This window comes from Platichthys flesus, chromosome 18, assembly GCF_949316205.1.
Source record: "Platichthys flesus chromosome 18, fPlaFle2.1, whole genome shotgun sequence".
Classification (NCBI taxonomy): Eukaryota; Metazoa; Chordata; class Actinopteri; order Pleuronectiformes; family Pleuronectidae; genus Platichthys; species Platichthys flesus.
This window is the reverse complement of record NC_084962.1, coordinates 17,284,443-17,298,821: the sequence shown is the minus strand read 5'-3', so window position 1 is coordinate 17,298,821 and position 14,379 is coordinate 17,284,443. Positions and strand designations below refer to the sequence as shown.

At 45.4% G+C, this 14,379-nt stretch overlaps 1 protein-coding gene across 1 annotated transcript in view; it reads right to left on the bottom strand.

Annotated features, from left to right (window-relative positions):
• lama2 (laminin, alpha 2) overlaps positions 1-14,379 on the bottom strand; it is a 132,716-nt gene that overhangs the window by 83,566 nt on the left and 34,771 nt on the right. The window contains exons 4-14 of the mRNA XM_062411395.1: positions 14,302-14,353; positions 13,673-13,863; positions 11,389-11,568; positions 11,013-11,102; positions 8,373-8,490; positions 7,099-7,277; positions 6,882-6,981; positions 6,522-6,579; positions 5,310-5,412; positions 4,914-5,054; positions 3,238-3,402 (exon numbers count right to left, since the gene is read on the bottom strand). Coding sequence (XP_062267379.1) covers positions 3,238-3,402; positions 4,914-5,054; positions 5,310-5,412; positions 6,522-6,579; positions 6,882-6,981; positions 7,099-7,277; positions 8,373-8,490; positions 11,013-11,102; positions 11,389-11,568; positions 13,673-13,863; positions 14,302-14,353 — 1,377 coding nt within the window. The remainder of the gene's footprint in view (positions 1-3,237; positions 3,403-4,913; positions 5,055-5,309; positions 5,413-6,521; positions 6,580-6,881; positions 6,982-7,098; positions 7,278-8,372; positions 8,491-11,012; positions 11,103-11,388; positions 11,569-13,672; positions 13,864-14,301; positions 14,354-14,379) is intronic.

Genomic DNA, 14,379 nt, shown 5'->3' with positions numbered 1-14,379 from the left:
AAAGAAAGAGAGGAGGGGGAGGGCGGGCGGGCGTGTGGGGGTGGTTGGGGAAATCAATCTCGTTCAATCAAGACCAGATTAGGAGTGACACCGTACACAAACCCCTCCGCACACATCTCTCCCTCTCTCATAAGTCACCGCTCGGCAGCCCGTGTTCCTCTTGAAAAAATAAAATAAAACCAAGATTATTTCCAGTAAAAAGCATTTTAAAGAAACAATTTGATTTTCATTCATAACAACTGCGAGGCGTCAAAGATCGAGGTGAGGAGGGAACATTTCTGTGAGACGCCATCGCTTCTCCTTTTCTGCCTCAGGTTTGCACCTGTAGCAGGATTTTGTATTACTCCTCCACAGAACAATATAAACGACAAGGAAGATGAAGAATGGTTTGCGGGAAGCAGAGGAAGGCAGAGGCGGCGTGAGAGGGAGTTTAGGGCAGAAAGCAACACAAGCCGAGCGCCGTGTTTGTCGAGTTTCTGTATAATTTGAGCTGATTCCTTCATCGGCTGTCAGCACAGGACGTTTCTTCTTCCTCCGTGTTCATCCATCATCCCTTTATCTCCCCGCTTCAATCTCCCAGTGCTCCCTCTTTCTCTCTCTCTCTCTGTCCACCTCTGTCAGTCTTTCCCTCAAATCGTGAGACTTTTGTTTTTGTTTTTCAAGCTCTCATCCGTCTCCACTGTGGATCTGTTTGTGGATCTGTTTGTAAATCCGGGTGAGAGATGGAAACAAGGAGTTCACGATTTGACAGCTTGTGAGGGAAATTAGAAATATGGTTAAAATCAATGTGATATTCTGTGGAGACATTTTTTTACATTTTCATATTCGGAGCCAAAAACAAAGTTGTGGGTTTGGAAAAACCAAAATAAAGCTGCATAGCACTGACGAATAGAGCAACACTGTGGTACAATCCTTCTGTGTATGTTCATCATATGGACTCTATATAAAGATGGATGACGCTCTTCCACTGAAACTCTAACATCCCAGATGCAGGTGATTAATCTGTATCTGGTGAAAACACTGATTCAAACTCAACTGAACAAATGAACATTTGCCGATGTGATAAGAAAAAGCTAAAAAATAAACAAAACTCTCCGAGAGGATCTGAACTTTGACGTTTTAGTTTGGTGCATGTCCTGCCCATTAACATGGAGGAGGGGATTCATTGGCCTATAGTGGAAATCAAGTTGATCTGTGTTCTGGTGAGCTCTCATGTCCAATCTTCACGGTCTATGGTTCATCATAATCAAGGCTCCCCAATTTAATATGAAATATCAATTAGAGTAACTTTAAATATTACAGACGTCTCCATTGAAGTAATGCTTCCCCCTCAACCTTGCAACATCATTATCTGTATTTTGTTCTTGACGCTGAACCCTTGACTGCAAAATAATTGTTTTCACCGAGCACGCTTTCACGACCGCCATCGCAAACCTGGAGAACGAGCCGTTCCTACGAAATACCCAATGAGCATCAGTAGAAGATGCTTCTGGACCAATGAGCATCCCACAGAGCGTGCTAACGAGCCAATGAGCATTCTCGGCTTTAAACAAAGCAGGAGGTCATGCAGGAGAATTAAGAAAGCTATCACATACATTTACACTCTACTGTTGGCTTGTCATTAGGCACACGACCTGTCACTTCCAATGATGCACGACAACCTGACAAGCCAGTGTGTGTCTGTGTGTGTGTGTGTGTGTGTGTGTGTGTGTGTGTCACATAACCGAGTCACATAACATCTACCTCTGTAACAAAATCAGAGACTGAAGCAAAGAATCGCTTTTTTACACAGTGCTCGCACATTGCTCCTAGCGATCACAATCATGTGCACACACACACACACACACACACACACACACACACACACTTGTAATTTATTTGTTTCACATGTATGGAGGCATTTGGTTCTGCTCTGCTGTCCCTAATGCCTCCAAAACACATCATTATCCGACTTGTATGGGCCCGGGAGTGTGTGCGAGGGCTAGTGTGCGATTTTCGAATGAGAATAAGTGCGCGTCTGTTTGTGTTTGTGTATGTGCGTGTGTGCGCCGAGAGAAAAACAGTTGATTATCGAGTTCAACAGGCGAAACACTGTTTACCCTGAGAGACACAAAGCGAGAGATGGAGAACGAGGGAGGAGAGGGCTCGCGGTAAAGTAGAGGGAGATGATTTAGGAACAGGGAGGTGAAGAATGGGAGTCCTGGAGAGACAGAGCGAGGGGGGGGGGGGAGGAAGGTTCAGACACAGAAGTGAGATGACAAGCCGGGCCTGCAGGGAGCGAGGTAATGAAATTCAGTGCTATGTTCCCCGGCAGCCATGACACCCAGACAAACATCACAGTCAGTGGCTTGTTGTCGTGGGGCAACAACTTGACTTCAGATACAGGGATTGCAGCTATTTGCCAGCTGGAGTGATGAAGTCTCATCGTGGCCACACACTCGACCACAGCGGCTCACATTCAAACAGTCCACGTTCGCCCGAGCTGATCCGGAGGAAGCAGGAGGGAGGTGGACATCCCAGCAGGACACGCTCCCACCAGACTCACCTCCAGGGGAGATGTTTGTTTCAGATCCTACACCGGCCTGTTTATATATTCAAGGCTGCCCTCCTGTTGTAGCCTCACACTGGTATTGTAACACATTGAAATGGTGGGAAAACTATGATGGTGTAAAGCCGAAAGTCGGTTATCAGCCAACCTGAAGGTGAAAGAGACTTAAGCATCTTCTGCACTGGTCAAAAAAACTCAATAACAACCACTGCAGTAGAAACATGAGCATTTACTCCCAGGTCAAATGAGACAGTGAAGGAAACATCCTACAAACACGCTACTTTCTTCTTCTTCTTCTTCTTTATTTTGACACTGCACCTTTTCTGGCTCATCTTTATAACAGACATGGAACCCAAGACAACAGCCATTTTCTTTTTTTGTACCGTTGATGATGCAACAGTGCTCAATTTCCACTGAAAATTAGGTAAGAAATGACATTTGTGTTGCCTTTGTCGTGTGTTTTGCACAAATATTTGTACAGATAACTCATTAAGATTTTTATGTCACCTGTTTTTTCATCAATATTGAATTTTATCTTATTTAGATCTATATCAAACCTTATTTCTTCATCAAGTAGAAAGACCATGCAGGTCTCTGTGTCACTCTTTGTCTCAAATTTAAATCTTTTTACAATTTGGGGAAAATCATGTTACATCTTGATTGAAATGTAAATAAAAAAGTCGTCTGACCTTGTTTCCCAGGTAAAGTCCAGGTGCGTTCCAGTAGTAGGCGGAGCCGAGGTCATTCACGACATCCGAGTGTCGGACGCTCAGATACGGGGGCGTGTCTCTGTGCACAGACCACACCCTCCCTCCTGTGTCTCCAACCAGGTGCCAGCCCGTCAGCGTGGTCTCCTACAAAATAAGATAAAAGTTAAAGGTTTATTTAAAGCCCCATTATTATTCTTATATTCAGTGTTAATAGCTCCAGACCATAGATCACAAAGTACAGGTTAACATTCAGTACTAATGGAATATATTTTTATATATATATTTTTCTAGAATCATCACATCTGTTGGTTTGCATTCCAATGGCTTATTCAGAAAAACAGCAAAACAGCTGTTTCTGAAAAGTTCAACCGACTCACTTTGTACTTTCAGCCTCACCAATAAAAACTAAACTCTTTAAACAGCAGCACATGGATCCTCCAACTCCGACATGTGAAGGAAATTCTAAAGGTCCAACCAGGTCAAGAGTAAGAAGGTGAATCATCACAAATATAAAAACTCAAGATATGTTTAAAGGTTTTTGTTCATCTGTCAAATGTCAGACTGGAGAACTTCCAAATCCAGAAGGTGTGTGTGTGTGTGTGAGTGTGTGTGTGTGTGTGTGTGTGTGTGTGTGTGTGTGTGTGTGTGTGTGTGTGTGTGTGTGTGTTAGTGTCGGGGGGGGAAGAGAGAGACAGCCAGACACACATCTGTCGTTGCAATTAACCTGACCTTGGCTTCCCCTTTTGAACACGAACACACACACACGCACACACACCCACACACACATACACACACACAAACATACACACACACTCTCTATCGGTGTCTAAATCAGAGCTGTCATCCTGTCAACCTCCCCTCTCCCCTCCTCTCCCACCTCGCCTGTCAGTCAAAAGCTGTTTTCCTCTCTTCACCTCTCTCCTCCTTCTTGCCTCTCGTCTTCAACCTTCTCCTTCGCGGTCTTGTCCTCCTCTTTCTCCCTTTCAACCCTCCCTTCACTCCTCTTCTTTTTCACCTTCCCCCCCTTTTGTTTCCACCTCAACTGCGTTTCCATCAACTCTCTCAAAACGTGCTGTGGCTGGTAAAGATCTGTCTTTGCTGTTTTTTCACACCAAACGATTTAGTTTCATTCATTTCCAGACGCCTCTCTAACGTTTGCTGTTCTGAAAAGCTGCGGCCGGGTTGATTAATCATTTTGCACTTTGCGTCGGCTGCGTCCCACGCCTGCAGGATGTTTATCAAACTGCACCGGTGTGGAAGAGCAGTTCGCCCGTCATCTGAAAAACATCTTCTGGGTCATCAGCGAGGTGGAGCTCTCCCCTTCATGCATATGTATCTAATAGACGACATGCTCCGTCTGCTGCAGGGATCAGTGTGGCTCCGTCGGCTGCTTCTTTGAAACCAGATGTGAAAGATATATATAAAGCATGAGGTGGTTTCACAATTGCCACTGATGATTTGATCACAAAAATGGTCGGCCCATAAGGCTGAGTAACAGCGTGCCACTGATAGAACAATATCAGAGATTCAGTCAGGTTGCAGGAAACTGGTTTACTACTCATCCTTCTATTCCTGAGTTCTGGTGCTGAATAGTGGGCAGAATAGTGTCTATGCAGACCAGTATGATGTCACAATGATATCCAGTGGGTTCCTACGTTCTGATAGGTCCAGGTGGAGGCCGAGCACCGGCTGGAAACGCCCATGCAGGAGCACTTTTCGCAGCCACGTCCGTTGTCCCCTTGGAGGTCGTAGAATCCCAGTTTACAGCGGTCGCAGTTTTCTCCCTCCACGTTTTCCTACATGAGAAAGTCCGATATAGAGAGAGAGAGAGAGAGAGAGAGAGAGAGAGAGAGAGCGAGAGAGAGAGAGATGGAAGACACAACAATGTTTATGAGCTGCCCTTAAACTGACGTTATGAGCACAAGCCATGTTATTGCTGTGTTAATGTGCTGAAGGTAATGATGGCAGGGCTCCAGAGGCTAGCGCAGAGTACTTGTCATTATTTGTGTGCATGCAAGTCTTTGTGTGATTGTGTGAGTGTGTGTGTGTACCTTGCACAAGCAGGGTGTGATACACGGGTCATCATTCGTGCTCCCCTCCACGCTGCAGTTACAGCGCTGACAGGACGGGTAGGCCATATAACCGACAGCACACCTGCAGACAAATGACTTTAATAACAGCAATGAAGACGGAAGGAGATGAGAGGCAGCCCGCTGAACCAGAGGGTCACGGGTTCAATCCTCCGACCAGTGGCCAGGTCCGAGCCGATCGAACTGCCTCAGTGTCCGTCACCGAAACCTTCAGTCTGTCGCAAAACAGCTGAACTTGCAGCGAGTGCGACGCACACGTTGTGTGTAAATCTCACAGGAAACGCACAAAGAGGCAACTTTCTAATTAACGGAGCGAGTGAACCGAAGCGGGTCCATTAAAGTAGATTTTAAGAAGTGATTGTAAAGACAAAGTTCCTGCTGCCGGCCATCACGCGGCGAGTCATTAAAAAGTTGCAGGGACAGAGTCGAGCTTTGAGACGGCAGAACATAAAAGCTGAACGATATCCAGTGGGAAGTCGAGAGGGAACAGACAACAGGCGATTACAGCAGTAAAACACAACGATAACACAAGAGCTCATCAGCAAACTGGGATGAAGCACCTCGTTGGCAGATTTACAGCTTAGATTTAAAGCTTCAAGTTCCTCAAAGGTGATTTTAATCGGTTGCTGAGATTTTCCTGACGATCTCAGACAGTGACTCTGTGAGGGATTAAAGTTTATCAAATAAAATCCAGACTGCGGTCAAAGAAAAACCAGCCAATCAAACCATGAAGGAAGAAACGGTAGATCTTGAATTTAAGCTGCTTCTAGACATGAGATGACCTCCAGAACTTCCTTACATTTTCCAGAGGGGATGATATGAGAACGCAAACGTCAAGTTGCTCCAAATATTTTTTAAATATCGTTTAGTGATGAGGGTTGACGCCTGGAAGTGTCCAGTTCAGATTTTCTGGAAATTCTGGACATTTTCCAGAACTCAAGTGTGAAAACAGCTTTATTGTGCAAAATGAATAGTGTAGAAAATAGTCATGATAATAATCGAAGGTATTAATGGAAAGTTTCAGGTAATTTTCAAACACTAATTGGAACAGACAACAGCTCAAAGGTTCTGCTCACCTGTCACAATGTGTCTCTTTGTCTTTCTCTGTGTGTGTGTGTGTGTGTGTGTGTGTGTGTGTGTGTGTGTGTGTGTGTGTGTGTTCGTGACTCTCACCTGTCACATCGTGGTCCCCCAAAACCCTCCTTACACTGGCACGACCCTGCTGGCTGGGCTGTCAATCAAACACACACACAAACACAGACACACACGGACGCACAGTGTGAGAGAAGCACCCTTTGAAGGAGCTGCACCTAAAATAGCTCCACTTTCTAGACATAAAAAAACAGTAAAAGCACAAAGGGGAGTAAAATTATCTCTAATATAAATAGTTGCTCTGTTCTGTCGGAGACGTTTTCCAGGAACACGAGGCTGAACCTGACGATCTCCTTCTGTATGTGTGCGTCTACTGAGGGATTTAAAATGATGTGTAATTCAAGAAATAAACGAATGCCAAAAAAGGTCAAAGGTGCATACCGGGCGTCGCCTGGCTGGAATCCGTGACACATGATTGGCTGACAGAGCCGTGATGGTCACATGAGCAGGGGACACAGGGGTCCTCCTCCTCGGCGCTCACCTGCTCGGAAGAAACACGTTCAGACAAACATATTCTTTTAATCGTGATGAATCTCAACTGAGGCTCAGGGATGTGTTTGTGTTTGTGTGTGTGAGTGTGTGCGTTTGTGTGTCGTACCTCAGCGGGTCGGTAGTATCCCGCAGCGCACGTCTGACAGTTGACGCCCGCCGTGTTGTCGCGGCATCCGACGCAAACCCCGCCCCCTCTGTAATTGCCGTGCACGTCCAGGCTGAGCGCTAAGTCGGCCACCGTCTGGTTGAAGGAGCACTCCTCCGCCTTCCCGTGGCAGTTACACTCTGGAAAACAAAAACACACAAGGCTGAGTCCCGCCTGCGCCTCCTCGGTCCCAACACACTGAGCTAGAGGCAACCAGGGGCCGCTCTCCTAATCCATCCACTTCCCCCACATTTAAGAGTTTGGAGAAACACCCAAATCCTGTTTTGCGGAGAGCAGCCGGGGGGGGGGGGGGCACACGCTGACCACGGGTTTTATCTCCCGGCTCAAGAGGAGGTGGTTCTTTCCCTTTGTTTGTGTCGTCCTCTTCCTGTGGTGGTTAGCGAGGGAGCCCGGGCATTAGCCACGCCGCCCACTAAGCCTCACATCTACATTTACAAATAGACAGAAAGTCTTTGGTAAACTTTTGCTCTCGGATAAAGTCTCCAGGACCTTGCTTTCACCATTACAGCTTAAATTCCCCTATTTCTACTTCTGCTTTGGAGTTTAGCTTTATTTCTAGGAATCATCCAGCGACGCCTAGTTGGTGAACCACTGCTGAAGATCCCCCTGTGCAGTGATCAACCTGGTTAATGCATATTGCTGCTGGGTCCGTGCACGTGTCCTGAATGAGTGGATTCTTTCACTGCAGGACTTTTAACGTCTCATCTCGCCGTGTCAGTGTCAAGGCGGACGAAGCCGTTACCGGCCCTTTAAGAACTCCAGCCGCCCGTCAGGAGGTGTAGCCGGTGAGGAATAAAATGAAGATTACATGTTGTAACCCCAGTTTTATGATGACAAGTGGAAGCCTCTCACCCTCATTGCTCTGCTGCTACACAGCTGATGAAGGTTAATGGAAGCAAAGGTGACTTTTGATGGCGTCGTTCGGTCTTAGATCAAACACACGGATTCCTGACCGGTTGGCGAGCGTTTAAATTTCAATCCTGTAAAACCTTGTTCAAATAAGTTGTGGGCGTGAGCTGGTAATTTTGAATATTACAGTAATACAGTAATACTTACAGGGATTTTTTCCATTTAAAATGTGGTGAGAGGGTACGTGGAGGACATTACCATAAACGTAGGCGTCCACAGTCACAGAAGAACGATTCCAAAAAGGGGGGGGGGGGGGGGGTTTGATGGATTGTTCATTTTGAGTTTTGAAAATTCAATTTTCTTACTTTCACAGATATGCCGAGTGAGGAAGGTTCCTGCCATCCAGGGCTGCTGGTGGTAACCGGGGCAGCAGCGATCACAGCTCGCGCCGCATGTGTTGTGTTCACATTCACAGCTGAACTTCTGCAAAAAACAAAACGCACACAGACACACGGAGGACACGCATTAGCAACGCAAATCTTACATGTTTGAGTTTTTTTCTTGATTTTTAATTCTGATGCAGCGACTTTCTTCTCCACAATCTGACCAGTTTCTGGGAGAGAGAGAGAGAGAAAGGATACACAACTGGGAGTCACACTCGTTCAGATCAATCCCACACACTGTTGTGAGGTTTTGCTGCATCGTCAACAAAAAGCCTGTTTTCCTGGATAACAAGGAACATGTGTGGTGTCACAAAAAGAAAAAAACAAACGTGTCCATTTCGATAAGAGAGCGACTAATCAGCAAGTTGAGTTCTTCTTCCTCCGGTTGGAGAGTTTGTTGTCTTGCATGTGAGACACAATAAGTAGCAGTGATGTCAGGGCGCTCTGACCACAGCTGGAGCACATGTGTACTACACATGTGCAGTTACACACCATCTGATAATCTGTGTGCAACTACACACAGATTATCAGATGGTGCCGAGCAGCGTCGGAGAAATCCTGAATCTCAAGTCACGAGAAATAAACAGATGCAAAGATTTCTGGATTTTTGACCAAATACGACAATTTGTTTTCTTCTGAATTCACATTGATGATTCACAGCAAGATAATAAATACTATTTCCTTGCATTAATATTTGATTTGCATGTATTTATACTGTCTAGATTTGTTATTTGTACTGCTTTATCTCTTGGCCAATATTTCAAGTCAACTGCCTTGTCTGGTTTTTAATTGCTACTTATTGTTAAGCACTTTATAGAACAGGACTATATATATAAAGATACCTTTATGATCATTATTGTGTTTGTGTTCAGAAAATGACTTTACTCCTCACTATATATATAACCTCAGTAAAGGAGTTCATGGTCTTGATTTCTCTAGTTTTGTGTCTTCTTCAACACAGCATCACGTTCATTTTGTGAATCATATCCAAAGTCAAACAGATGAAATAGCCCAGTATGCACTGGGGCGTGGATACCGTGTGAATGACAGCTACTGGCATCCAATGGGAGCAGTATGCAGGTGAAGGTGGGCGTGACTTCTCAGTCCCCTCCCCATCAACTGACTGTTATAACCATACCCCCCGTCGACACTGAGCCATACATATGTTAGGTTTAACTATACTTGAAGAACCAAGTCATAAACTCAGACTTTGTAAACGTGTGATCGGGTGAGCCTGGAGATTGTCCCGTGTTAACATGTGGCACCGGAACACTCACATGAAAAAGCAGGGCTGTGAGCAGGTAATTACCAGATCGGACGACCTCTTGAAAGCCTATCAGACAACAGCGTATTCACTGCAGAGCCGAGACCAGTAAAAGAACTTGGTTCACTTTCCAGACAGTCAGTGGGAAGCGGACGGGTTCACCATCACTCTCTCAGGAGAGACATAAATTCAAAACCAAACACGGTTAAAGCGGAGTGCAGCAGGAAATGTGCCAACTCCGAGGTTCAGTAATTCAATTTGGGCCTGTGTAAATCGGTTGATGTGGAGAGTGTGTCAGATTTTAACTGAGAGGAGAGAGAGGAGTACAAAAGCACAGCCGGAGCCAAGTTTTAGAGATTTGTTGGCACAAGTGGATTCGCCGCCTTTTATCTAAAAAGACACAACCGCTCCGGCTCTGGCTCCGGGCGGCCTCGGTGCCGAGCGAGGATCTGAACCCATGTTCTGCGGAGGATCATGAGCGGCTCGTCTCACGGGGTCTCCACCTCGTCGGCTGTTTCTGAACGTCTGCCCGAAACTTTACTGCGCGGATGGATGAACTTGTATCGGGAGTAAAAGGGCTAAACGTCTGGTGGGAGTGGAGGATTCATGCAATCTCTACAAAATCACAGGGAAATGCAGCTGGTAATGAGTCCAACAAATCTATATTAATACTATTGACCAGTCAAGTTTAACACAGAACTACCTGCATGTTTAAAATCAATCTTAACTAATCTTCTTACTGTTCAGAAACACTTATCGTCTAATAAAGGAACCTATGAAAGTAAGACAATTCTTTAATTGGGTTTGCAAATCCATTTAAAAGAAAGACTAAATAGATCTGATCTTTAATATGTTGTTTGTGGATTGGGAAATTAAAGAGAGAAGAAGAATCTGGAGCTTTGTTCACACCACTAAGGTTACTTATTTTAATGACATCATCACAGAGGGACCAGACGCTGGTGTCACATCCAAGTACGACTTCATGGTTCAGCCTCGGGACACAAGCCTGTGTGTGTAGTGTAGCGTGTGTGTGTGTGTGTTGTGTGGTGAGATCAGGTGTCTGGTATCAAACACTCCTCTGTTTGAAGTGACATGGGAGACAACGCTTCACTGTGTCACCTGTGTCCCCTGTAGACACACACACACACACACACACAACCATACACACACAGACACACACAGAAAGTTTGATATAAGGCGGCAGATAAAAAGCCGGAGCCTGAGGCTTCACCGGTGTGGAGCAGCTCCGTTACCTTCGGTCTGATCACCACCTGAGAGGGAGGAACAGAGGGGTTTACCTTGGTGGCAGTGTTGAGGGGGCAGGCCTTGGCGTGGCCGTAACAGATGCACATCCCTCCAACTGAGATGTCCTTGATGGAATAGTAGTACTGGGGAGAAAGAGGGAGCAAGGGCCGAACACATTAGAGCTGCAGCATTAATGAGCATATTAGCAAATTAAGAGAGGGAGAGAGATCCTGAGCTCTTCTCTCAGAGGTAATAGACGTCCTGGACTGATCGGGTGATGTGCAGAACTAAACTATATCAGTTATATATGAAAACAATCTATTTATTATACTTATATGGAAGATTAGAGTCACTTAAACTATGCTTATAATATACATTAACACATATTGATATGCATAGTTTCATGGGGGGGAGAGGAAAGTGTCTCACCCGTCTCGTCACGATGGGATCAACATCTCTGGGGTCGCGGAGCGTCAGGGTCATGAGGTCGGCGTTCAGCGTTCGGATTCGCTGGAACACCAGCCGGATGTAGCGGGCGGAGGTGAAGTTGAGCAGAGTCGGGGAGGGGTCCTCCGCGCTGGGACGGCCATTGATCAGAGACGTGTGGATCTGTGGAGCAGAGAGGGACGGATGAAGAGACGGATGAAGAGACGGATGAAGAGACGGATGAAGAGACGGATGAAGAGACGGATGAAGAGAGGGATGAAGAGACGGATGAAGAGAGGGATGAAGAGACGGATGAAGAGACGGATGAAGAGACGGATATTTAACAGCTTCAGTGAAATAATTGATGATTAGGAGGAAGCAGTGTTCTGTCTGTCTGTCCAACTGTCTGTTTCTCTGTCTGTCTGCCTGTCTCTCTGTTTCTCTGTCTGTCTGTCTGTCTGTTTCTCTGTCTGTCTGTCTGTCTGTCCAACTGTCTGTCTGTCTGTCTGTCTATCTGTCTGTCTATCTGTCTGTTTCTCTGTCTGTCTGTCTGTCTGTCTATCTGTCTGTTTCTCTGTCTGTCTGTCTGTCTGTCCAACTGTCTGTCTGTCTGTCAGTCTGTCTCTCACTAATGTGGCAAAAAGCAAAATTTGGCATCGTGAAAAAAACAAGTCTTACAGAATCGGCTGACCGTGGGTGTGTGTGTTTGTGTGTGTGTGCTCATTTGAGAGGCTCGTGTGTGTTTGTGTGTGTGTGTGTGTCAAGGGGGTATATTTGATGGGTGCAAGCTCCACACTTGGGAGAGACGAAGGAGATGGTTGTGTGTTAGTGTGTGTGAGTGTGTGTGTGTGTGTGTGTGTGTGTGTGTGTGTGTGTGTGTGAGTGTGTGATGAGTGGAGGGGTGACACTGTGAATGTGTGTTCGATGCTGTGACACACCGCCTACAACTCATTATGGTTTCACTGTGATCAGACGGCGAGGGAGCTGTCATCCACACACACACACACACATACACACAAACACACACACACACACACACACAAACTCACACACACACACACACAGGGTACATACACACATCCATCCAACTCCGTTGTTACTTGCAGCTCTTGACATCTTCTAGCTCACACCCCCTCTAGTGCTCCCCCGCAGGATGCAGACACACACACACAGTACAAACACACAAAATCACACTTAACACACATGAATGTGCAAGCTCCCATGAAAATGTGTACACATCCTCAGACTGGCATCTACAATTAGAGGCCTGGGTGGGGGATGTAGATTTGTGATTAGTTTATTTCACTGTGGTTTGTGTGTGTGTTTGTGTGTGTGTGTGTGTGGTCTCTTTTCTCTTCATTAATGTCAGTTAGAGCCGTCTTTCCCCTCTGTTCTTGCCGGGTGCAATCACACACACACACAGACACACACACACACACACAGCTGATCAAAGCAACATCACAGTAAACAGTGGTGTGCACATTTAATCACAGGCAGAAATGATATCAACTGTTGCAGAGAAATATACATTTTGTTTATGAACTGAGCTCCACAGTGTTTATTAACTCTGAGAATCAATGAACCATGTTATTATTTATCCAGCGCTGGAAACTGGGCGGCAGCGTTTATCTGAATATTTAACTTGTTGATCAGATGTTGTTGTTGATTTGAAACCGTTTGACCTGGTGACACAAGTTTAGAATCTTCCTCATTTTTACATTTCTAACACTCTCTGTTTATTATTCATGTCTTTGTTTGGCTTCTCTAAATCTTTACCCATTAGTGACCCTGCTTTTAATAGAGAATCAGACTTTCACCTCAGCTTCTCTGCCTCCACATCCTGTTTCATTTTGTTTTTCACATTACAACGGCAACTAGAGACTGAGGAGATTAATATTCACCACAGATTTCTATCACAGAATTTATCTGGAAAAGAAAGCGATTTTAGAAAAGAAACTAAAACCTAAGTGCATGATCGTGATTATGTTGAGTAACAAGTCAAACCCAGAATTTAAACCCAGTCTAGATCAATTAAATTCAACCAAACTTCATTACACCCAACTTTTTCATAGGGCTGTTGGAAGACAGCATCAAAGCATGTACCAGTTTCTCTACTTAAAACTTAGTCCAACTTAATAAGGTCTAACTCATTGATATCAGTCGAATCATGTAATAAGTAAATATAATAAAGTTATCCAAGTAACCAAACTTGATGTATTTCAGCCAGAGTCAACATAAACCACCCAACTCAAAACTCAGACGACACAGAGAGAGGAGGACGAGTTACCTCTCCGTTCTCCAGAGGGTGAATCTTTGAATAATAGGACGTGCAGATGACTTCATCGTCCCTGGTGTAGGACGGGGGTCCTCTGCGTGGATTGATGTTGAAGCGAGTCAGGCACTCCGTCTCCGTGATGGCGTAGTACTGCCAGGGTTCAAAGGTCACCCCGTCTATCGAGCGCTCCAGCACCCAGTTACCTGCACGGGAAAAGATTGGTGGGGGGGGGGGGGGGAATTAATGAGAGGAAAAAGATCAATATGAATAATAATGGATGTCCAGGCCTGTGTTGTGGGTCAACCCGAATTAAAATACATAGAAAAAAAATCGACAGAACATTCAATTCCTCTTATTCTCACAACATTGGCACACAGAGCGTGTTTAGAAGACGACGGTAAAATGACTTTTTATCATGTGACCTGGAATTAACTGTGGATTCTCCGCGGGACAGTCATTTGCTCAAACGGTTATAATTACAGTCTTTAACAGTTCCTGCGACGGAGGCTAAAAATAAGTGTGTCGCTCGCACTTTAATCACACAGTTATTGTTTCATTGCATAATCAAAAAAGCAGTGATGTTAACCGCAGACGCAGTGTGAGGCCGTCCAAACACAAAGACACCGGGACACGAGGCTCACCGGGGCGAGGGGAGTTGGCTGCTTTGATGATCAGGTAGGCGATCTGGAAAACCTTTAGATCACAATGAGAGAGAGAGA